The 26144-nt window shown below is 40.5% G+C and overlaps 1 protein-coding gene across 3 annotated transcripts in view; it reads right to left on the minus strand.

The window, feature by feature from the left end:
• GRIA3 (glutamate ionotropic receptor AMPA type subunit 3) overlaps positions 1-25851 on the minus strand; it is a 391825-nt gene extending 365974 nt beyond the window's left edge. For all 3 annotated transcript variants that reach the window (XR_006787340.1, XM_045852236.1, XM_045852237.1), the window contains exons 1-2: positions 25537-25851; positions 24224-24382 (exon numbers count right to left, since the gene is read on the minus strand). Coding sequence is in view for 2 of the 3 variants with exons in the window: in XM_045852236.1 (XP_045708192.1) it covers positions 24224-24382; positions 25537-25645 (268 nt within the window). In the remaining variant the exon portion in view is untranslated. The remainder of the gene's footprint in view (positions 1-24223; positions 24383-25536) is intronic.
• Between the last annotated feature and the right edge of the window lie 293 nt (positions 25852-26144).

Below are 26144 nucleotides of genomic sequence, written 5' to 3' on the forward strand. Positions count from 1 at the left end.
CAGACACATCAAAGGCTATCACTCTATGGCAACACTGTGAATTTAGTGCTAAACCATGTATTTGATTCAAATATATTGCAATTATGCCTTGCAGGATTATCTCATTTAATTCTCAACAAACACCATTTGTAGTAGATTTTACTAACCCTGTATTACAGTTTAGAAAATTGAGACTCAGGGAGGTTCAGAAACTTGAAAGTGGTAATATAGCACTTAGGTGACAGCGTTCAGATGTAAACCCAAGTCTGACTCCAAGTTTTTTCACATTCTATTAGGCTACCAGTTTAAGTCCTCCACCCTTCTTTCCATTCTTATACCATATAATTTTTTCTTATTACTAATTCCATTTCCTCACTTCAAGAATTTTGGGCTCTCTTTTCCAGTTGAAATCTGTTTTCATGATAGGATGTGCTGTGTGAGTCACATGCATCATGATATGAATTCAGACAGTGCCACTTCTTCCAAAGGGATTTGAATTACACACACACACACACACACACACACACACAATATACACACACACATACATTCAGTGTAGGATGAAAGTTTAGGCTCTCTGTTAAGGGTAATTTGGGCATCAGTGAGCAAGAGGAACAGCTATTTGGGGACAAGAGTCAGCGAGCCCATCCAAGTACCTGTGATATATAGTCAGGTAAGTAGCACCTCTTCTGCTTATGTACAAAGCTGGCACTGGTCCCATGTTTAAACTGGCTGTGTTTGGACAAAGAGGAGCCCAGCCCTGAAGGAAAATGGGCAAAGATGACCTTTAAGGTCCTTTCTATCCCAGAGATTCAATGAGCCTATGATTTGATGACTCAGAGGGGTGAGCAATTATCTAGTGATATCAAGTAGGAGAGATCAAGCAAAAATAAAAACCTCCTCTCTGACTCCAGTGGTCTGAGTTGGTTGCTCAGAAACACCCCAAAATAGCTAAAAATCTCTGCTTCATTCGGTCAAATCATCCTCTGAGTATCCTTGTTTTTCTAAGGAGTATCATCATTCCTTAAAAGGTGGGAAGCAAAAAAAAGGTATAGGACTAAAATCAGACAATAATTAATGTTGGAAAAGCTTTTATAGCCTATTCAATCTATCCTCTTCATTATATTAAGGATCTGAGACCCAGGGAGGTAATGGTTTATTAGAGACAGATCTGGAATAGGAACCCAGGACTTCTGGTTCCCAGCCCAGAGTTCTGTTTAACATACCCTGCTGTCTGCTAATATCCTTTTCCAAACTCTTATTTTCATTTAGTCCCTGGTAAGCCCAGAAAAATATAACCACCAAAATGAGGCTTAGCAAGGTTAGCAACTGCTTCTCCACTCAATCCCTTTCCTCTGAGTGCTTGTTCTTTTGAATGATTTGATACTCCAGTAAATCTCTGGGCTGGGATGCATATATTTAATTAAAGAGAACCAATTTATATTTCCTTTTCCAGTTGAACTGGCTTCTGTGCTGTAAGAGAAAGGTTGGACATCAATGGTATTTGTTTGTGTGGTGGCTCTGCCTACAGGTAGAGAGAAGTACTGAGGCTGAAGCAGGTTGACTGTAGGGTGTGAACTAGCACAGTCCCTACCTAGTCAACTGGTACAAATGGGAACTTTATGGATTTTACTGCTTTTGGTCTGTTATTGTCAAGACTGTTGGGTGGACTAGTTCATAGTGCTGAAGTGACTCATCTAATGACTAGCACCCTACTTCCTACCTGAAAATCCAGGCTTTTCTCCTGCCTTCCTGCTGCCTCAGCTTGATTTGCCTGACTCAGTCTTAATGGAAGTGACACATGCAAATAGCACATGCATTTAGCAAGGATTAAACCCCACTGAAGTAGATGCCTAATTCTAACTTGCCTAGTAGTTTGAGCAAAGTAAATCTGCAGATCTGAAAGAAACCGATAGTTTATTTTCAAGAAGATGGGGATCTGTGGCTCTTCCAGCACAGTATAGCATGGTATTGTGGTTAAAAGTGAAGGCTCTGAGGCCAAGCTAACTCTGTTCATCTCTAGCAATGTCACTTACTAACTGTGTAGCCTTGGGCAAGATACTTAACCCCTCTATGCCTCAGCTTCCTCATCTGTGAAACAGATCTAAGTCATAGAGTTGTTTTGATGATTGTAAGAGTAAATAAATGTAAATCACTTAGAAGGATGCCTGGAATATAGAAAGCACTGTGTTAACTCTTATTTCCAATACTATTTGTAGCAGTATCTCCAAAGGAGTCATAGGAAGAATAAATGAAGTTGTGGTTTTCTGCAATTGTTTAAAAGTTCCTTGCCCTGGCTGGTGTAGCTCAGTGGATAGAGTAACAGTCTGCAAACTAAAAGGTCACCAATTTGATTTCCAGTCAGGCCACACACTTGGGTTGCAGACCAGGTCTTCAGTAGGGGGCGCGTGAGAGGCAACCACACATTAATATTTCTCTCCATCTCTTTCTCCCTCCCTTCCCCTCTCTCTAAAAATAAATAAATAACATTAAAAAAAAAGAACCTTCCTTTCTTTTGGTTCCTAGAATTTCTGGCAAATTAAAATATTGAGGTAATTTGCCCTCAAACAGGTATGTTAACATCAGTGATCCCTCCTTCTCTAAATTGAAGTTGAAAACTGCCTTGCATAGATAATTTTTCAGGTATACATGCTTTTTATTTTCCCTAAGAAGGGAGTGGTCCTGTTGCTGCAGCAGAAATGAATACTTTGCTGAGTGCATAAAAATAGAGGGCCCTTGTAAATAGAGTAGCAAATTAGCAATGATTTTTGCCAGCAGTTATAAAACAAATGGATTGAAAGAGATCTCAATAACTACATGCCTAACTTAGAGCTGCACTCGAAGCATTTAGTAAACATGTCATCCCAGTATTGAAAACAACATCTAATCAAAGCTTGTTTATAATTAGACATCACATATAATATCTTTCAAAATTATGTTCTGCCAGGTGAGATGTCATCCCCTGGAACACTGAAATCAACTGTTTGTTATGCCTTTGCTATTACTAAAAAGAACAGGTTGGGGGGTACCAAGGGAGACTCAGATAAATGAAAGTGTTCAATTTTAATTAGCGAGAGAGAGAAAAAAAAACCCCAATATGGTTAGCCTATATGAGAATCTCGTGCCAGTAAAACCTGCCTCAAAAGGTATGACTCTATATTAATTTAAATCAGACAGACATTGGCATTGTCTTCTTTTATTTTTCATTAACATTTTGATTTAGAACAACAGATTGCTTCAGTGAGAGGACAAGAACAGCAGCCAGTGAGCCATCTGCTGAGCATCTCTCACTGACGACTCCACTAGCGAAAGAAGCCAGTGACTCTGGAATGTATGCAAGAGGGACACACACCATTAGCTAAGTGACAGGATGAAAGATGGGAAACTTTGCTGGGTCAGAGAAGACAGAGATGGAGAAAGCAAAGCAGAGCCCATTCTGATTGGAACTTGAAAAGATCCAAGTATTTGCAACAGACCAATAGGATGGCAATCTGTGATGGCTTTGCTAGTAGGGTTTTTATCTTTGAAATTATGAGTGGGACAAGGAAAGCACAGTGACAGGTTAAACACAGTAATTTGCCATGCAAGTCACATGTGACATGTTTTTGAGATCAGTAAAGATTTGTCCCTTTAGACATACCAGTTCTTGAGCCATTTAAGGTGAAAATATTTCTAAAATGAAAAACCCCTCCCTGCCTTTTTAAACACAATGAGTAGTGACACACCAAGGCAAGGGTGGTGGGAGTGGTCTGCCCAGGATGCAAACAATAAGAGTGTGCCTTGTGTGTAAAGAATTTAAAGACAGTAACAAAATGTCTTAAAGCATGCCTTTTATAATCACTGTCAAGAGACAATTCAGTGAAATAACTGAAAAAAATGCCTCTCGCAGCTGAGGTGGACTCCCTCTTCATCCCTTCCCCATGGTATACCATTGCAAAAGAATGAACACAATTCAGTTTTCTATTCATGTATCTGGGTATTTACTGGGAACTCCAGTTCCAGTGCTGGCTGTGTTTTCCAGGAGGTTATTTGCCCTCTCACGCCTATTTGTCCCTGTACTCAGGAGCCCCAGACCACTGGACCTTTACATTTGGCAATTCTGCATGCTGTTCCCTCACAGTCAATTGTCACATTTCAGTATGTCTGCTTGTAGAAGCACCCAATTTTTAATATGTTGTCTTCGGTAACCTAAGAAGTATTACATGTTGTCAGCCTCACAGTGAAACAAGATATAGAAGGCTATGAAAATAGAAGATTAAAAGCATGGTAATCTGTATCCTCTGCATAATAAGCCTGAAGGTGTAGGATGTATTGTAGAAAGTTTTTCTTCAAAAATGGTTGAAATAAAAATAACATTTGCACTGCTGAAAGATGTGTGCTTCAATTATCTGGAAAACCAGCTTTGATGGAGTCACTCATTCTTTCACAATGCTAGTTAAATGAAGACAGCATGGTTAATGGAAAGAGCATAGGATTAGGAGGCAGGGTTAGTTCCTACCCCTGCCACCGACTGGGAACAACTCTTAACATCTCTGAGCCTCAGTTTTGTTAACTGTCAGGTGAGTATAGTAATAATATTTGCCTTGCCTACTTTACTGTGTAGTGGATTTTCCAACAGCTTTTATCCATTCATACTGCCTGTAAAGTGCCATCAGTCAGTGCAAGTCACCATCTCTCTCCCACTCCCTCACATTGGACCTGCTACATACCTTTAGGAATGATCTCTATCTCTACTTCCTTGACCCATTCAACTCTCAAGGCTTACTTATGTTCATACAGGTATCTCAATTAATTATTATGGTATCCCCCAAAGATGAGGGCTTTTTACTCACAAAAGCCTAAGAAGAGAAACTATCTTTAGGTAACCTGAGTAAGATGAGCCATGGGGTTTCCAGGTCAAAACCAACACTCCTGAAAATGGTCAACTAAAGTTGCATTAGGAGAAGCTGATTGTCCATGCTATCTTTTCCCACCTCCCCTCAATCCCCAAACATACCCACATAGCAGAACACAAGGCTTGAGGAAGAGAGTAATGATCCTTTATTAACGTTTCTTGCAATTTCATCAACTTTGGTCCTGTACCATCTCAGCTTCATCTTGTTATTTTACCCCCAAAGGACAATTCCTCCTGTCTCTAAAATGAATTTGGGCTCTACCTGTCATCTTCCAGCTGCACACAATCAGGCTGAGCCTCTCTTCGTTCTTCCTCCACGGTGTTCACTCAGTGAGAACCCAAGAAGGAAGGAGACAGTAGCAACTTTATTGGCCTTGTTCTCACCTCACATTTTAACTTTACACCTTAAACTAGAAAGGTGACATACTGTTCAGTACTATGAGCGAATAAGCCACACCAAAGAATCATCTTTTGGATCCTCCCTTTCTGTCAGCTGCCCTATAGGATTCTCACAAGTGAGGCTGGCTCTGCAGAGAGGTGAAAGGAACATCCATCTAAGTAATATGATTTGAAGGGTAACCAAAATACCAACAGAAATAGCTCTCTTGACCTGTGCAGTTTCCAAAATGTTCCTATTAAATTATAAATATGCCATCATAGGGACCAAAACACAAAGCACCTAAGAAGTTAAACAATTTTCCATTGCTTAGAAGTTATGGTCTTGATTATTAACTCAATTGATTGATTTACTCATTTTGATTTTTAGTTCAACATTTATTTAGTAGAGTGAAGAAGTATGTCCACTGGTGGCATCATTTACAATGTGCCCAGCATTGTGCTGAGCATTTGACACGAATTCTCTCATTTAATATTGGCAATCACTCTAGAAAGAGGCAGAATGGCGACTGTTATTCCATAGCTGAAGAAACTGAAGCATTGAGTGTTTAGGTAATTTGATGAAGCTCACATAGCTGGAAGTTGCAGAATCAGTATTCTAACCCAGGTCAGTTCTAGCTTTAAAGCCCACACAACACTGCCTCTAATATTTGGAGCCCAAACATGCCTACTGCACTGAACAAAACCAAACCCTATTATAGAACCAGTTTGCCTCCTTACAAGGTAGTTGGGGGGTTGGGGAGTGGAGCAATAGGCCATGAGATATAAATTCCAGAGCATGGGCCTCTGCTGTGGAAGCCTGTCTTAAATGAGATATCTTGGTAAAGTCTGGGGCATCTTCTGAACATACTGAAAGCCCCAGGCTCCTGAGCAAGGAAGGGCAAGGCAAGGTGCAGACACCCCCTGGCCAAAACTCTCCAAGAGAACCTTGTGATATAATCTGAATTAAACATTTGAAGCTAGAAAGGACTTTTGGGGTCACCTAGTCTAATGCCCTTATTTTACAAATGGGAAAAGGTGAGGTGTAGAGAGGGGCATTAAGTCACATAGCTGGTTAGTAGTGGCAGGGTGAGGGCAAGGTTTTTTTCTTCCATAACATATTGCCTCTCTTCTATGTGTGGAAGAATTAACTCTGAGCAAACCAGAGATTTTAGCAACTCAATTTGAGCCAACCAACCCTAAATATCATCTCTTTTTTTCTAGCTTAATTGGAACACAAAATTACAATTCTGAGTCCACGTTTTCAGGACTCATTTACTGAGGCTGTAAGAGGATCTCGTTGTCCTCACTGATTTTGAGCTCAGAGATTAAAGATGTCCCCTAACAGCATAAATGTATTGAAACTTCTCTGACTGTACTTATATTTTCAGATGGCACCAGCTCTCGGCTAAGAGGTTCCATCTGTTTACATCTTACTGTTTAAAGTAGATCTGCCTGAAATGTGTTCCTTCCAACTTCCAAGAGGAACCCTTTGTTCTAGCATAATAGGGCTTGGTGAAAAGATCATTTCACGTACCCATCCATCTTGCTGATTTCAGACTATAGCCACTTCAGACAAGAGGCCTGATTTTGGCTGGCCCTCACCTGGTGAAGATTTTAGGTGTAATAGTCAGTGATCTCTGCAGCATGACAGAGATCTAATTGCTTTCTCCTCCCTTCATCACCCCACTGTGCTTCCTGACCAAGGCAGGAAGGCCCTCTCTGTAAGAGCTGTGCAAAAGACAAGGTGAGGGTGAGTTGCCTCTGGCAATGGGTTCTTCTTCAGCTAAAGAGAGGAAGGGAGGCACTTTAGGATTGGGATAGGGGGTAAACCTTGATAGACTCTGTCCAGGGCATAGTGGCAGCTAGGGAAGGCAGCCAAAATTCTGGAGCTAAGGATAGTGAGACCTCATTTGGGTTTATTGTATTAATACATTTCATACTACATTTCTTAATGGGCTGCCATGTTGGATGGCATTTTTAGTCACCTTTGGAGCTTCCTATTGAAAAACTCCTTTCTTGTTTCTTTTTAAATAACCTTCTGTGGTGTTGAATTTGAAAAGGTTGTTAGATGGAAGTGTTTATGTTCTCTCATCTCAGCTAAAATAGTGTAAAGATGAAAGTACCCAACACATTTATTCGCCAAGTACCTGGAAGAATATAATTCTGGGGATGCAGCAATATCTGAGCTGCCATCAGTGATGCAACTCTTGCTTGACGTAGGATGTATGCATGCCAGGGTAAAATGAAAAGTCCTCTGGCTGTAACCAATTTACTTCATTCAAACAATTGGCAATTGTGTTTTCAAGAAACTGGCAATTTCATCTTCTTTACTAAGTTTTCCAAAAACACACAACTGAAAACTGATGGCAAAGATAAATATTAACAATACAAAAAAAAAGCCATCTGCTACAGCAGTCATTCTGGGGACAGCAGAGTCCCTTGGAAAACTGGCCAACTCTAAGGACACTCACCCTAAGACCTCCCCACCTCATCATCTTCTTGAACCTTTACTCTCCCTTAACTGGAATGAGCTTGGCATTTAAAAATATAGTAGAGCTATGCTATACCTAGTGTGTCCTTGCATTAAAGCCCCAACTAATCAGTTCCTACATACATGGATTCCACAAATAACTGGATTTCTTCCCCTGCAGTGATTGCCTTAGGACTCTACTTAGGACATCTGGAGACCTGAGTTCTAGTCCTATTTCTGTTACTTGATCTATGAGTTCAAGCTGCCTACTTTCTGAATCTCTGTTCTTATAACATTAAGATGTTGGGCTACATGATCTGATCGCTAAGGTCCTTCTGTCTACAACAGTCTATATTTCCAACACAAGGGTTTAAATTTATAAACATTTTTCTAGGCTCAGTACAACCAGCCTAGTTTCCTACACCTTCTGCATCTCAAGCACTATTTATGGCAATCATATAACATCTAACTTAACATACTTAACAATCATACTTGCCTTCATAGTTTTCAAAGCACCTTCACATTCATTCAATTGATCGTCATAAAATCCCTGTAAAGCACATGGCTCAGGTATTATTATTACCCTTTTATAGATGACAAAATTGAGACTTAGACAAGTAAAATAATTCAGAGGTCATAGGGCTAGATAATTGCCGAGATGGAACAAGAACTCAGGTATTCTGACTCCAAGTTTGATGCTTTATTCCTTTAATAGATTTTAGATTAATAAAGGCAACTAATATTTGTTGAGTGCTCACTATATACCAACTACTTTCCACATATTCTATCACTTAATTTTTACCACAACCTTATGAGGTAAGCACTACTACTTACCCCATTTGTCAGACAGAATAACTGAGGCTTTGAGGGCTTAAGCTCCTCATCTGTTTCTATGCTACTAGAAAGGAATGAGTCCAAGATTTGAACTCAGAGAGTCTGGCTTCTGAGCAGAACTGCCATTGCTATACTGCCTATCTTAAGTTATATAACATGTACTTTAAAGAGGATAGGTCAAGTTCTCACTTTGGTTGTCTTCTCTGGTGGAGGAATAATGATCATTCCACAAGAGCCTAGGAGATTAATAAGTCAGCAAGTATTTATGATTATTTACTGTGTGTTTGGACCTGTGCCAGGATACAGATATTACAGGAGGTTGAGGCATAATTGTAAAGCTCAGTGATTTGAGAATCCACTTAAATTCATAAAATTGGGTAATGGTTATAAAAATCATGGCATATATCTCATAAAATGATATAATAATATTTATAAATGTGATATAATAATTTATAGGCATTAAAATCAAATTTTTAAAGAACAGGATACAAATCTGTGCATATGGCAAAAATCAATTTTGGGTAATTTTTTTTACTGCACTTGGATAATTTTTTGTTACCTATATTTTGAAGTTTTTTAACAATCAGCATGAATAATTTTATATTTTAACTTCTATAATCATCAAAAATGTCCTACATTTAAAAAATCTAATTGGGGTAATATGACCAGATGATTTATATACATGAAACAATTAGAGGAAAAGAAGATATCAGCAGTGGTAATGTAATAAAACTTGTGATGCTGCTTCAGTAAAACATGGTGCTGGTAAAGTTGCAAAACATGGTGGAAAAGACCCCACTCTAGGAATCTAAGTCTAGATTCTCATCTTGTTTCTGCCACTAGGGAGCTGAATCACCTTTGGCAAACCTCTTCTTTCTTGGCCTCACTTTTCTCATCTACAATATGAGGTATTTGGACTAGAATTACTTGGTCTATCTCCAACAGTGTGATCTATACTAGGACTTCAAGACTTTGTTTTGCTCATTTGCTCAATGTTATACAGGTTAACATTGGGGGCACTAAATGGAAGATATAATTAACAATGGCTCCTAAAACTCATGCTTTACTGCATTGCTAATTCACCTGCTGTGGATTTATTCTTCCTCTCAGCTACCTATTTTTTAAAAATGACAGGACTGTCATTATTTTCATATATAACATTATTGTATAGCAGTGAAAGTTAAAAGAAGGAAGATTATGTTGGGAGGACATCTTACAGAAGTGCCAAAAGTTGGGACACCTACATAATAATCTCAGCTTAGCCATCCAATAACTGTGAGACTTTGGGCAAGTCACTTAGCTTCTCTGTTCCTGTTTCCACATTGGAGAGAAAAAAATCAGTGATTCAATGAGACAATATAGCAGTGGCCTTGGATAGGAAATGAAAAGAAGAGGTGATACAGGTGGAGTAAGGGATATGAAAAGAAGAATTTTTTTGGTCTTCACTTAGATTTGGGCCTACTGGAGATAGCATGCTGATAAAATGGAGACAGGGTAGGAAAAAAGACTGCATTGCTTAGTAGTCCTCAGCAGGATCCTTTCTAGTGAGTCTGCGTTTGTGGAATCACCTAGTTAACCTTTGCTCTGGAGAGAAATGGGGACTGAAATGCTAGAAAATCACATTAGCAAAATTTATCTTTTAACCTTTTCCATATCTCCTTCCTTTGCTATTTTTGGTCTTAGGCAAGCAACATCAAAAGAAGAAAGTTCATCCACTCAAACTGATATGCTTAAAACTTCTATCCATACATCACCCTTAATTAAAATAACTCAGAAAAATCATGGCTGGGAGAGCTCAACTGGAACCACATTTTCCCACATCTAAGTGAAGATTCCAGGATCCACTTTTCCACTTTCCCACTTTCAACCACATTAAAATAGACTTTGCATTTGAAGAAAGGTTGTTTTTTCCTTCAAGCCAAGGAAAGTGCCAGGGTTCTCATATTACTATCCATGTTTCTCTATTTCAGACATATCTAGTTCAGATTAAAGGTCAGAAGGGATCATGTCTTTCTAGACAATTCCACTCAATGATGGCATTATTAAACCTACTAATGTGTATGCCCTGGCTTTGGGGGACATCAACACAATTCTTTCTTTCTCCTTTGCTCTGCCCCAAAGCAAGTCCCTTATGCCTGAAACAGCATTGTGAGTATATTCAAATATGATCCCATCTAATACTGTTCTAGCTACAGATTCATGGACAGTATAAATTAGTTTGGAGGACTTTAAAGATAGTCACAGATGGGAAAAATCTTTTTATAGCTTGGTTTTGACTAGTTCTACTCCACTTCTCCACTTACCAATCACCCCAGTACTCTGTTAATAATAGCTACCATTTGTTGAACATTTACTATATGCCAGGCATCATAGTAAATATTTTACATGGGTAATTTCATTTACTCTTCACAACAAATTTATAGAGTAGTTACTATTATGTTCACCTTCATTTCACAAATGAGGAAACTGAAGCTTAAGGAAGTTAAGTAATTTGCCCAAGTTCATATAACTAGTATAGTAAGAGAAAGAGCCAAATTTCAAATGCAGGCTGTCTAATTTAGAGCCATTCTCTTGTCTCTCATTGCTCCCAAACAAAATAGAAGAAGCAGTCTTCTACTAGGCAAGGGTCAAACAGCAACCCCTTGCTCCAGAGAGTTAGGTGCAAATTCCAGGAGCCGGGAGTGAGTATATAAAGAGCTAGGCAGCTCCAGGTCCCTTTACCCAGGAGAAAGTTCAACTCTCCTCATTGTTTTCTTTTCCTCATGTTCCGTAGATCTACAGGCAGTATAAAGAAGAACTGGGGAGAGTGAGAGTTGGAACCAGGAGGTCAGAGGGGTCAAAGGGCACCCTTAGTAACTCTTGCACAAAGTGGACTGAATTCTTGAAAGAGGCTGTGATATTTAGTCAAAAGGTTTGGCTAGACTCAGAGATGTGCCAGAAGTGGGTGTCTGTTGAGCTGTCATCATCTGGATGGAAAGAGGCTAAAAGAATTATCACATGCTAAGTGTCACCAGGAAGTTGGAAGAACTAGGGAAAGATATATTCAATGTATATGATATGCCAGGACAGTACTTGCTTTAGAGAAGAATGGGTAGTATTGAATGCCTCTCTTCTAGTCCCCTGGGCCTTGATTTATGGCCCCATGGGGAAACCTCACTCGCTAATGGCTCCATAGTATGCAAGGACATGAAGGGGCATTCCCCAGGGAGGCCCTGAGCTGTTTTTCATTGCTGCTGTCCCTCAGTGGCAGCCCCATTTCTAAGAGAAGCTCTATGGCCCTGGCTGCAGAGCCAGTCCCCTGGTTGGCTGGCCCAAGTGTTTTTTTTTTTTTTTCCTAAATGAACCATAAGACATGTGGGTGCCTCCTGGGGTTTTTGGAAGTCTGAGGAACTATTTGTGTACTATTTAGATAATGGATTGTCACAAAGGAACAGAAACGGTGACTCATATTGTGATTAGAAGCAGATGGAATTAGACACAAAGGCAGTTATTGGTAAGAAAACTCTAGGTCTTCCCTGGAACATGTAGTCCTTCAATTATGCAGAAAAATGCATCTGAGTTCTCTGACCATGGAGTATTTGAGTAGCTATTGCTTACAAGAGGCAAACTGAGTGAGCAAATTTGGATGCATGAGTGAAAGATGTAGGAGGTGAGGATGGTGGGCTGGTGATCTAAAGGAATGCTGTGATGGCTTCCATGGCAGAAAAAATAATCTTGGGTTTGGGGAAGAGCTTAAGGCTGTAAAAAGGCTCAGAGGGCAGCTGTTCAGGAAGGAAATTTGGTCCCTAAAATGATAAAAGATTTTTCTTTCAACTGAAACTAGGTTTTTGCTTTTAGGACAAAAAGCTCAAGGGATTTTAAGCTAATGATTATGTTGATAATAATAATATGTGCCAGGTATCATTCTAAGTATTTTATGTGGATTTGTGAATTATCTCATTTAAAACTCTTAACAACCCTATGAGGTATGGAGTATTAATACACTGCTTCATAACTGGGAAATTTGATGCACAATCAATTTAAATAAATTGCTTTAAGGTCTCACACCTAGTAAGCAGAAGAGTTGAGATGTGAGCAAGAAGTACTTTCCACTGGTTTCAAGGATTAAATCTTTTCATTCATCCTATGAGGGAAGAAAATAGATGAATATGAAGAGAAATTTCTAGATGTAGAAAAAGAATTTGAAGAGCTTCATTTTGAATGAGCTTTCCCCAGGAAGAAATGAAGTGAAACTGTAACTAGAAGGGGGGACAGTAGGAATTGGACAAGAGTTAATGATAACATGTCAAAAATGGAAGACTCCTCAGACACCATCCAGAAGAACCTCTCCATTTTACCAATGATAAAAACTAGGACCAGAGAACAGACAACAGATATCCAAGGCCATCTAGGCAGTTAGTGGCAGAGTTGAGACCGGAGCCCAGATCTCCTCATTCCTGCTCCATTGTTAATTCCACTAGAACCCTAATCCCCCTACAGCTTCCCAAGGCCATAAAAACATGATATTTCAAACATTATATTTCCTGTTATTTATAAGACTTCAACATGAATTGCATCATATATATGTGGGTTATTTAGTTTGAGTCTGTAACCTTGGGCTGGTCACTTACTCTTATTTGGAATTACATATTGCAGGAGTGGTTATCTAGCAATTAGAAAATCTAATCAAGAAGTGGTTCTACCAGCACTTCAAGTATCTTTCTCTCTAATGAACACCGGAGGCTTTGTTAATTAACATTCAATTTTTCATTGGTGAAATCAGTAATGTTCAACATATGTGGATTGGCTAGAAATATGGTAGAAGTGTTTCCAAACTAGAAAGACGATATATGTATCTAATAAGATCTACAGTGTTATCCCTTAGAAATGGTACCCGAGGTTTAATTTGTAAATAACCATGTGGGTAGCCACTAATATAGATTCTTGGTTAGCCACATCCTGCCACTGGAATATTGTTTTGTCTCTTCAAGTGTAACTTCATGCAAGGTGCTGTTGGAGCAGCTAAAAGGAAAGGAAGCTGGACATGACTGAGTCTACAGAACAGGCTGTCCAATTATTTTATGCCTCATTATTTTAATGAGACAGAATTCTGTTTGAGGTTTACTTTAATACCTGCTAGTGAGGTTATGGGGAGAAGACCTGTAGCCCTCCCTCTAAGTAAGGCAGGCTACTGATATCAAATAAAGTATATGTAGTGATTGCAAATGACCAAATTGGCTTAAGTCAGTTTATAGCTTCAGGTATTTTAGATCCCAGTCTAATATTGGTGAGCCTCTTTCTTGGGGGTGTATGGGAAGCTCCTACCATGGGTGAATGTTGGCAAAGCCTTACTTGACCCAGCAGCATCCCAGTTGTGTACCTGGGATTTGTGTGTACCAGAATCTAAGCTGTTTCCCCTATAGCATGCCCTAGAATTACTGCTTCTGACCTGCTGAGCCCTCCTTAATGACCCTGTGCCAGCCAGCATTCTGACCTTGCTGCAGGCCTCAGCATTGCCTGGGGGAAGGTTGGTTAGAATTGAGCTTCCACTCAACCATGAAAGGTCACTGGATATACAGTGTATGTATATAGGACCATGAGTATGTGTACAAGGGAGAGAAGTTTATGCCATATTGAGATAACTTGATGACCAACTAAGAAGAGAAAGTCAAAACAGGGTTTTGACTAAGAAGAGCTTTTCTCTCTTTCTCTCTATAATTATTGTTCCCAGTAATTATAACTACCAGTTAATTGAGCTTCCCTCAACGAGTAGCTTAGCTGCTAGAAGGAGATGGTAGTGTAGTTTAGAGATCAGAAACTTGCACCTACCACATACTACCACCCCAAGTTCTATTGTAAATGCTTTATTTATCCCACAATGCTTTTAAAAAATCGAATGTGAATGTCTTTGGATAAGGACATGGACTCTTCAGATTGCCACAGTCCCTGCCACTCCATAACTGGACCAACTTCCATATTTATGTGATTCAACTGGGTCCTATAATCATTTGTTATTTCAACCTGAGTTGAAATTGAGTCCACGTAGGAAGGTCACAGGTAAAATCCTCATTTAATTAATTAGCCAGCTGTGTGACCTTGAGCTAGATATCTGTCTATCTATCTATAATTTTTGAGCTAACTTTGATTCTTTTTTCATAAAATGGGGCACATAGTGCCTCTTTTCTAGTGATGTTGTGATGATTCCATGAGATTAGGCATGTAAAATGCTTAGTACAGTGTCTTCCATGTAGTATGGACTCAATGAATAGTATTATGATTATTTCACCCTTGGTTTGAAATTTGTTGATAGCAAAAATGACACAATGCATGCTATAGGAACTGATTACATTACTGAATACTTTATAAACTGATTACAATACATTTTTTTAAATAAATGGGTTGGCATTTGCCATGACACCTAGTTTATAGCATGGCTGAGGACCAATTATTAGCTAAAAAACAAAGGAAGAAGCATTTTTAAAGTGAAAATATTTTCTTATTTATAATTACCATCTCAAAGAACATTTTTGCTATGTTTACCTCAGAGACTATGACTTGAGACCTTGAGACTAGTCTCACTTCTCCCAAGTCTTGGATTTCCAATCTGAGAGCCAAACTCACTAAAGTTTGCATGGACCAACAGCATCTGTTTTACTTACAGAAGTAACGTATGTGAAAGTACCTTGTACAATGCCTGGTGCTTCATGGGTTCTCAGCATATATTCAGTCTGAATCCATATATCTCTGTTTGCAATACCAAGTCTTATTAAACTAGTGATTTCCAAATAGTGTGCACTATAATTACCCACAGAGCTTGTTTAAAAGGCTATCCTCATTTTATGATATAATACATATGGAGGGTGAGGTGCGAATTCATTATTTGGTAAGTATCTTTGGTGATTTTGATGCAAGTGGTCCAATTCAAGAAACACTGTTTTAAACTAATCAAAAATTAGCTTTGGAAACAGCAATGATATATAAGAATATGTGAGAATGTGTTACAGGTTTTGATTGACTGTGGCTGTCAATGTTCTTTATATCTTAAATTTACAAATGTGTTTACCTACAGAGACCCATACCCATATCTATTGACTTATTCTTCTGTGAGCTGGGGCTGATCCATTTCTGTCTCATCTGTTGCTGGGATCTGATCACTTTTTGGAGAGCTGCAAGGAGGAGGGCCATGGCTGCAATGAATAATTGGCAAGGTAGACCAGCCAATCATGGAAAATTGAAATGGGACTATTTAAAAAAAACTTTTAAAAAAGATTTTATTTATTTATGTTTAGAGAGAGGGGAGGGGAAAGAGAAAGAGAGGGAATGAAACATCAATGTGTGGTTGCCTCTTGTGTGCCCCCTACTGGGGACCTGGCCTGCAACCCAGGCATATGCCCTGACTGGGAATTGAGCAAGCGACCCTTTGGTTTGCAGGCCTGCATTCAATCCACTGAGCTACACCAGCCAGGGCAAAAGGGGACTATTTTTTATTGCAACATTTTTTGAAGGTTTAAAAATCCTCACCACATTGCTGGGGGAAAGGGGACTTAAAGGGACTAAAGCATAATGAGAAACATACAATAAAGATTAAAATTTAAAAATCCTCACTAGCCCCATCACAAAATTATTTTACTTCTGAAAATATTCCACAGTAATTGTCAGGAATCCAAAGGCTAAGATTTAGTTGAAGCAAATGACCATGCCCACTAGAGGAAACAGACCCACTATATAAGAAGGTTTGATTTGAAAGGTCAAAGGCAACTAATATCTTAGTCAATGAACTACCAGAATTTATCCATGAAGGTCACATGTTGCAAAATAGATGAAGTGTATTTGAGGCCCTCCTCTTCATCTTCAGGAGTCTCCCAGTGCCCCCTGCATGCCCATCATCTATTGGGTGCCACAGTGCCTTGGCCAGATGTTTTGCTCTGGTTCACTCACCTGTCTTGGAAAGCCTTCTGAGGATCCTGCAAGGTAGTAGGTGGTAATCTGGTGGAAGAATTCTTCTGGAAATATTAATAGCTGATAAGACTTGAACTCATTCCCTTCCAGATAGCATTCTTGCATTTTACCACCAACTTTTGATGCAGTAGTAATATGAATAAAAGAATTTGTAGAATTTTAGACTAATGGCAGACTGATGGGGGCAATATTTTGAGTAATAAGTTGCCATTTGGCATTCCTCAAATGACACTAGGTGAGTTCTTAATGACTTCCCTGGAACAGTCCCAGCTCAGATATGTTGGAAACTGATGTTCTCTTCCCTCCCCTCTACCTCACAAGAAGTGTCTGACACCAGCCTTGAAAATGGACTCAATTTTGGGGACTCTTAGGGACCCAGCTAGAATTTGGGTTTTGTTGTACCTCTTGTTTCAAACCCTGTTTAAGGGAAGACAGACAGCTGAGGAACAGACGCTATATGCCTCCTTCTGGCATGCCTTGACCCAGAGAAGCAAACTGGAAAAGCAGTTGAAACTGCATGCCAACCTTAGCTCTCTTGGGCAGGTTGTTTCTAAAAGGGACACTTTGGAGTGTGGCAAGAAGCCAAGATACTGTCATCCTGCTTCACCAGCTACCTCCCCTCTCAGGCTGCCTTCTAGTCTTCATTTCAAATCCTACAAAAAAATAATTTCAAATCCTTAAAAAACCTCTAAGTAGATACTCTCATCAGACATATAATCATGCCACCTACAGACATGGCTGATGGGAAAAACGTTGCTGGAAATAGGGTAGAGACATCCTTGAGTCAGAATGAGCCAAATGCCTCTTACAGAACCTTCTATGGGAAGCAAGAAGGTGGTTAAGAGCTTGCCAAGGAAAGCCATTTTCTTTGGTAATCACAGTCTCTCTACTTATTCAAAGTGTGGTTTGAGTACCAGTAGCATTGGTATCATCCAGGAGCTTGGTAGTAATATAAATTCTTAGACCCCCTCATAGATCTATTAAATCAGAATTCTCATTTTAACAAGATCCCTAAGTGATTGATGTACACATGAAAAGCAGAGAAGTGTTGATCTAGACTGATTTGTGTTCCATAGGGTTCAGGGGTCATTACCAGTTGTGTTTCCTCTCTTCAGCCTTATCCTTGCACCTGCTGTTCCTCCAAATAAGGACAAATAACTGCCCAGTTGAGGACAATTGCTAAAGAAGCCAGTAGCAGTTGGAAACTGAGAAGGGAAGTCCAGACTGAGGGATGTAAACACTTACTTCTTTGACCCAATGTTCAAATGGAAATCCAGCTGAGAGTATTCTGATTATTTCCATTGAGTGGGAAGGAAGCCAAGCGTACGCTTGAGATAAGACAAGGGCAGAATGAAGGGAGTTGGAGAAAACACTACTTGGCTAGGCTTCCAAGTCCCTTCAGAGCTACCTTTAAAAATCTGTGACGGGGATATTGCCTTATAATCTTTGCATTCCACATGCCATCACAGGGAACAGAAACTGTCTGAGATTCAGCTTTCCTACCACATATTCCCCCATCTATGACTCCTTTTCATGCCAGTGCATCTCCTGTCAGTGCCCACATAGGCACCTTCAGACTCTCCAACAACCTGTTGTTGCTTTGTAACATATGTATAAAAGTTTATACTCTTTGAAAGTCACTTTATTGATATATGACTGACATACAAAAAGCTGTACAAATTTACCTCCTTAAAAAATGAATCCCTATGAACTTTTGCTACTTTCCAGATTACCCCAAAGGTTTTAAGTTCAACATGGTGAAGGTGCACCTGCCCTACACCTTGGGTGTACTTACTCCAAACCTACCATATGCAGGTAGCTTTTAACTTTGGCCTGTAAAGTCTTCCATGACCATGGCCACCCAATCTTTTGTTTGGGTAGAATGAACATTCACTCTGTGCATCATGTCCAGAAACACCCCCATTTGAATATCTTTCCTTAAAGTTGAGGCATTGGGGTTTCCAGAGAAAATACTCCCTTCTTAGATATATTAACCCCTTTATCACATGCTTTCAGCTAGATTCCTATATTAGATTTTTTTTTTTAAAAAGCTATCACCCTTAAAGTAGAATGCATGCCCTGAGGAGGATGGACCAGGAACAAAGCTGTGCTGATGCAGAAGGAGCATTAGGTCAAAAAAAGTCCAGGGTAGGAAAAATTCCTAGATAAGTTTATTTTGGATGGGATGCCTAAATCAAGGGCCAATTAGAGGCCAGCAAAGAGGCATAAGCTGAGCAGACAGAGCAGGAGGGGAAAATAACGGAAAGAGAAGAGAGGTAGCAGTGTGAAAAGGACAAAGTCTCTTCATGTTAACCTTTTGCCAAGTACTGGCCCCTTTCCAGGACTGCTGCCCTAGGTTAAGGCTAGTCCTACACATAGGCTGAGACTATTTGTAGCTCTTAGCCTGGAGCCCAGACATTTCCCAAAGAGGGAGGGAGTTCCTTTTGTGTCTGGGCAACTGCAACTTCAAGGCTGCTGAAGATTACCCCTTGCCCCCACCTAGGGTTTTAATTGCACCCTCCTGTGGCCATTTCATTAATTTAGATCCAAAATATCAAAGACAAAGGAAGAAAGTCAAAGGTTGACTGTTATAAATGAACCAGGTAAAGTATGCAGATAATTTTCCTGATTTTCAGAGAAGATATAAAGTTTATGAAAGCTTCTTCAAATATACATGCAGTGTCAATCTAAGAAGTTTCAAGTTAAATCATCTGAATAATCATGTTAATTCCCCTCCTCCAAAGTTATGAATTCTATGTTCTAAAATTCTGGCCCCTCTCTTAAAATTCATGCTTCATTTTAATCCTTTAACCAATTGTATAAAAATGATAAATCTCTTATCCACAAAAGAAGACTAGTAACGCTTTGGCAGCTTCATTTATTTTTCAATCTTTTAAAATCAAACCAGCCAATCACCTCTGACTATCCATAATAATGAAATTTAAAAATATATCAAACACCAAAAACATATAATAAAAGTCTCAACCAGCTCCCATTATTCACATTAAATCTTATGGGTAGGGAGAGAAATGCAACATTGAGGAAACAACCTCTGATGAAGGTAAGAGATGTAGAAAATTAGTTTTATTTTAAGGAAAAAAAGTTAAAATTGCTAAGAAAACAAAATGTGGCTCATTTTGCAGTAAGCATGGAGAACAAAATAGTTTTCTTTGTTCCTTCCCCTCAAACCCTTCCTGTCTCTTCCATCCCCCTTAGAAGATGAACAGGAAGCTGCCTCGTAGGGGAGGTAATACACTGCTAGAAACTCACCTTTACAACCTGCTGATTGCCATCTATTTTTATGGTCCAAATGAACAGCATCACTGTTCTCCTCCTCTCCACATAAAAAGTAGATTTAAAAAAACCATAATAACCGTGTGAGATGACTTAAATTTTTGACTGACACCACTGAGGCGACCTCTTCCTGCTTCAGTGGGCTAAGCCAGCTGGCCAGAGGGGCTGAGAAGTGAGCTAAGCCAGTGAGCTTATTGAAGCCTGGCCAGCAGACAGAGGAGAGAGGGAGAGCAGCAAGGGCGAAAGGATGGGGGAGTAGGGGTGGGAGGTGGAGACGTTGGTTAGTATGTGATCTCTTTGATACTGTGTGTCTTCGCCCTGGTTCCTAAGATTACATGAAAAGGACAAACACGAAAACAAATCAAATCCCACCAAAGAGCAGAGAATAGGATCAGGGGAGATATTTCCTTCCCTAATGGACTTAAACAGTTAAATGGATCCTGACAATTAGAATAATTAGATAATTAGATTGTGACTCTGTGGGCAAGAGACAGAAACCTGTCTTGGCTAAGTACACCTGGTAGCAAAATGTGCTCAGTTATAAAAGTAGTGTGCTCTTAGTTAGCAAATATATTTTAAATGGCTCAGAAAAAAAATAATAAAATAAAAATATGCAGCTGATTAGTTAGATTTAGCCAGCAAAAGGAATTTTGCTGGGGGCTCCATTAGAGCCTGTACTCCTAAGTCCCACTCTTAGTCCCATTATTACTTGAGCCTCCATCAACAGATTTTTATTTAAGCCAATGCATTTAGAGCACAATTCCGTGGTGAATAACCTTTAAGGTTACATTTGCCTTTTCCTTGCTTCTTGCAAACAGTGCGTAATCCACGAGCACATTTGTTGGCTGTAAAGGTGTACAACAGCAATTTTTGCAATGACAGTGCGGAGAGGGAATATGAGATCTGTGTGCTAATGAGCTGACACTGCAGAGGCTGGGGCGATGTAGTGTGGAGTGCACTACAAGTGCACAACAGCAAGACACAGAAGGGGACTTCAAGGGAATTGGAGGCATTTCCTGAGGAATCAGGGTACCCAAGCCACACCAAAGGGACACAGCAGTCCCTTGGTGTTTTCACATCTTCCAAAGCCCTAGCATAATCAAATATGTTTTTTTAAAGAACAGACATGTAACTTAAAATGTGTGTACATCTCTTTTTATATATACTGATTTTATGTGTTTGACTGTCCGGGTGTGTATATGAGTGTATGTATTCTGAAATCATATTATTCACACGATCCTTCTTCCTGGGATTGTATCAACAAATTGAAAATATTTTAGCAAACTCAATTAATCCCTATGAAATGGGAACATGGGCTCCAAATCAGATAAGTCTCTTTGATAAACTTCAATTCACTTCTGAGCTGAGATCCCAAATGAATCACCTTTCAAAACCAGAGAGGCTTTTATTGGCCTCTTAAGACACAATGAAGTTGGAGTCTGTCTTAAGCAAACCTCTCAGGAGTTGTGAAAAAAAAAAGATTGCTGGTGAAGAAGAGTCTTTAAATAACTGATGCCTGGGATTCCTTGCAAGGAAACCTTCAGAATACATCGTGGGAGAGGATTCAGAGGGAGAACAGAGAGCAGGGACACACAAAAGGCATTACCCTTTGTTTATTCTTTGAGTATTTGTTTACCCACATAACTATGCTCTCAAATGTGTGTGCCTGTTTCAGAATTGAGGGCACAGGAAATATCATGGGAAGAAATCAATTTCAGTTCTAGAGGAAGCTGCAATTAAGAATTCTGAATGGGAACGGGGAAAGTTTTTTTAATTTTCACCATCCTGTTCCACACTGAATTAGATAGGAGAGGTGGGTGACCAGATATGGATTTAACTGGGATTTTCTCAAATTCTCCCTAGGTCTGCAAAGAGGGGCAGGCCAGAGGACCTAGGGGTCCTTTTCTCTGCAAAGTAGTTCAATCAATTGGAAGAATGGAACTGGGATCATCTGCCATGCTCCAGTACTGAACTACAGTATTGTATGTGGACACCTGAAATATATGATCTTCACTTCCATAAGAAAAAGAAAAATCAAGACCCAGAAAGTATGAGATACACTTCCAGGGCTTTCCTGGCCCTGTGAAATGATTGTTTTCTGCATTCAGAGACTATCAGACTGTGGTTGTACTAGTCATCTTTCTCATACTAAGCTTCTAGGTAGCAGCTGCTGGGAGACAGCTTTGAGATCTGGCCCCCATTCAATGATTGTGACATGCAGAGAAGACTGTTTTGGGGACCAGAGAAGATGACAGCTTTCCTCCTCTGTCTTCTGAGCTGTAAAGACTGAGAGTGCAACAGGCAGCTGGGGATACATCACTGATTTCGGGATATTTCTCCTGTGTGTGTCAATGTGTGCATATGTTTGTATTTGTCATAACTAAGGGCAAGGTCACCTCTTTGTTTTGTCTGTCTTTGTTGCCTAGTGAGCCACACCTCTTATCCAATACTTTCAAGTCTGAAACCATAACCCAGCCTTGTAAGCTTGTTAGCAGAAGTGCTGTGGATTTAGGGTGTGTGTGTTGGGGGGGGTGGTGGTGACCAATTTATTTTCCTTGATCTAAGAGGTAAGGCATTAAGGCAACTCAGCATCAAATGGATGACTTATTGCCTGTTCTCAAACCTGAGCTTTTCACACGACAATGATCATTTCCTGATTGCTCCTTGAGTAAAGTTCCAATGGCCCTGAGCTGGCTGGTGTCAATCTGATTTGACATAAAAAATAGAACTAAAAACCTTAGAAATCAATCATTTCTGAGAAGTCATTTGGCACTTTTATTCTAGTCTTCATCAGTGGAAATGCTCTAGAGTGAGTTGAAATATTATTTATTATCAATAATAATAAATGCTGATAATTTCACGTATTTGGTTTTAAATCTGTTCTTATTGATACTTAGGAAGCTGCATTTTGAGCTTCAGTTCCTTGACAAGAAGACCAGAGTGCTGCAGGATTAAGAATCAGCTTGTGTTGTAAGTGATGTAGAGACAGGCTGGGATTACTGAAATAAGATGCAAAGTATAGACAGACATTTTGTAACTTTCACACTCAGCTAGAATTAATAAGTTCCTATTTTTGTCAATGTTGGAAAGCCAAAGAATATCAAATACAGAGTATCTCAGAACATGTTCATATAAGGATCTGTACCTTCAGCTAAAATTTTCTTAAAGCTAATACTGTCACATTTCTTGCAAAGTATTTCGCCCCCATCCTCTTGACCTAAGTCTTAAAATGCAAGGAACTGGTGCCCTTGGAGACTCTTTCAACAGTTTTTGAAAATCACATATCCTTTGAGGCAGAAGAATTTGAATTCAGTCATATATAAAGTTTCACACAACTGAACACAAATATAACTTCTCTCTTGAATGAAAGTCAGAAAACAAAAATCCCAAACTACACAAGCCATAAAAGCAAAACATATTTATGCCATCAACAGCCTCATTGTTATGAAAACATTTAGTACAATAAGCTTAGACGAAAAATGATCAGTCTTTCATGTGAAACATTCCATTAAAAAACCTCTGTCCAACAGGCTGTCATTTGGATTCCCTTGGTTTTACTTCTCAAAATGTCCCCTTTCCAGAGGAACAATCACCATGGCACAACTAGATATTTCAGAAATGGCTTTGGAGCCAGTGAAATTCCTTCTTTTTGATATTGTTTGCCTGCTACAAGCCCCCCTCCATCTTTTGCTCTAAGTGTTAAAAACTGTGTTGTCCTTATCAATGAGGGAAGTGAACAACAGTAGGGGGTACAAAACAGAAGCACCTTTTGAAACAGTCATCTAAACACTGTATTCTCCTTTCCCCTCAATTTGCCAGGTGTTCATCACTTGTAATCAGTTTGTAGTCTTATCAGTTGCTATCAGAGCTCTCTAGGTAAGAAAGGTGATATTCTAGGACAGAAAGAGGCCAGGCAACCAAGCTCAATCTGTCCTTCAAGGTCACTTGTTTGTAGAATTTCTCATATTTGGCTCCTATCTATTCAGCAATTGTCAAATTCAGCTCATTTCTACAGGCAGGCACCAGATTTAACAGGCAAGTAATGTACATCCTGAATTGACTCAATCAAGAGGCTTCTTTTTTTAATCTCATCTGAAGAAATTTCCCTGAACAACCATGCTATTTTTTCTTTCCTTTTTTTCAGTCAAAGAAAGAAAAAAAAAATGTGTGGGGGAGGAATTGCTGGTTTAGCAGGGAGGAAAATGAAACTTTTGCATCAAACATTATTCATGACAGAGTTTTTGCTCTGCCTGAAGTCTCCCTCAGCAGGATCCTTTGGAGTTGGTTTATGCTGCATGAAATCTGGATTGACTAGAGCCCCTAAAATATCTACTAAGGCGTTCACCCCTCCCCAGAACATATGCAGATCCCAAGTCCTCACAAAATGCAAGTGAGATCCAAAAGGTCCCAGAAGGAGTAAAAGCAGATCTACTTACAAGCATTAGTCACAGAAAAACTATTGGAGGAATCCAAGTGATCTACGTGGTAATTCAAATGGAAGGGCTTCTCAGTGGTGTTCTGGTTGGTGTTGTATAACTGCACGGCAAAGCGGAAAGCACTGTGCTCCTGCACCGTGTTTCTCATGAAAAGTCCACCTATAAGCAAAGGGAACCGAGATTTGGCTTGTATCGGGTTAGAAATTTGAGAGCACTGCAGCTATGAGATCGCTCTCAATGGTATGGGGTGCGATCATGATTGATTTTCAACCTGTGTGTCTTTCAAGACTCTTGTGAACTCAATTTTGGCCAAGAAACCTGGTTTTCCTCTAGAGTGAAGGGGAAGAGAGGCTGAAGAGAAGGGGGAAACGGGAAAGAGGGGAGAGGAGGCTGTTTGAGGGTAGGATGATGGAACCAAGAGTGGGACTTGGCTATTTCTTAGGCAGTAGGTTCCTCTCCGTTACCCGCCCCCCCCCCTCCGCCCATCTCCACAAGCCTGTTCCTGTTTTCCTGGCTCCAAGGGAAAGGTTGGGAAGAAAAACAATTTCATTTCCCCCGGTGCTCCATCCTGTTCCTCATAGCCACCCCCCTCGACCATGACAATAGAGGGTTTGGTTCGATAATGACAACAATTTTAACTTCTCGACTTGTAAATATAGACAGAAGCTGAGAGAACTACCAGCGTCCGGGAACCGGGCTCCAGACAGACACAGCGGCAATTCATGAATTCTTGGTCTGCGTGACTTCGCGCTTCCTCACCCAGCTCCTCGTCTCACCCCTGTCTCTTATCCCATCCACCACCCACCCTGACCCCGTTGTTGCCCCGGTCTGGGGCATCCAGAGTGGATTTCTACTTCCCCCAGCATTGGGCTATATGAGGGGAACTGCAGATACGGGACCTGGCACCCGGGACTGGGTTACTCGCCCTGGCGCGGCCAGACGGGCGGCATCACCGTGGGACAACTTCCAGCCGCGGCACACAAACCATGGCAAAGTCCAGAGCAGCTAGCCGAAAAGCCGTGACTCTCCATCCCTATGCAGCCTCCTAGCCTTCTGCATGCCTCCCCTGCTCCCCACATCTCATAAAACCTGGCAACCCACTCTCCCGGAGCCCCAGGAATCCCCTCTTGTGCCCGATGCTCCCCAGACCAGTCAGCTCTCTAGGGGCTCAAATCGTGGAGATCCCTGCCCTTTCCCCATCCCCAGTCCCTTCGCCAGGCATTGCAGGGACCCGCGGCTGCAGTAGTCACACCAGGGCAGTGGTCTTGGGTTTAGGAGAGTCCGGCCGAAAAGGCTGGCTCGCTTGCGCTTACCTATGCTGATGGTGTTGGGGAATCCTCCGTGAGAATGACCCAAAAGCCCCAGGACTAAAAAGAAGACCGCCTGGAGCACGCTTTGCCCCATTTTCTTCTGCCTAGCCATGCTACGCCTAAAACGAAGCTGACTAGAGCACGGGCGCAACTCCGGAGTCGTCAAAATAATAACAGAAAAAGAAAAAGAATTCGCTGGCTCTTTCACCCCCTCCCTTCAAGTTGCTCTCGCTCACTCTCCCTTTCCACCCTACACTCCTCCTCCTCCACCACCTCCTCTCTTCTCCTCTCCTCTCCCCTCCAGTTCTCTCTCTCTCTCTCTCTCTCTCTCTCTCGCTCTCTCGCTCTCTCCCTCTCTCTCTCCTTCTCTCTAGCTCTCTCTCTATCCCTGTCTCTCTGCTTGTTCTCGCTCTTAGGCTCTCTCACACCCCCTCCCCGCCCCCACCTCACTTCTGTCTTCACACCAATCTAGAAGGCGGGTTCACTGGCTGCAAGCTCGGTTCGCCAAAGCGATCTTTTTCCCTATCACTGAGGAGTCGGGGGGGGGGGGCTAAAATACAGAACAAAACAGAAAAGACAAAATACCGAAAAACAAAAACCAAACAAAAGAG

The sequence above is a fragment of the Phyllostomus hastatus genome, unplaced genomic scaffold (genome assembly GCF_019186645.2).
Source record: "Phyllostomus hastatus isolate PE091 unplaced genomic scaffold, TTU_PhHast_1.1 phas_contig_90, whole genome shotgun sequence".
Classification (NCBI taxonomy): Eukaryota; Metazoa; Chordata; class Mammalia; order Chiroptera; family Phyllostomidae; genus Phyllostomus; species Phyllostomus hastatus.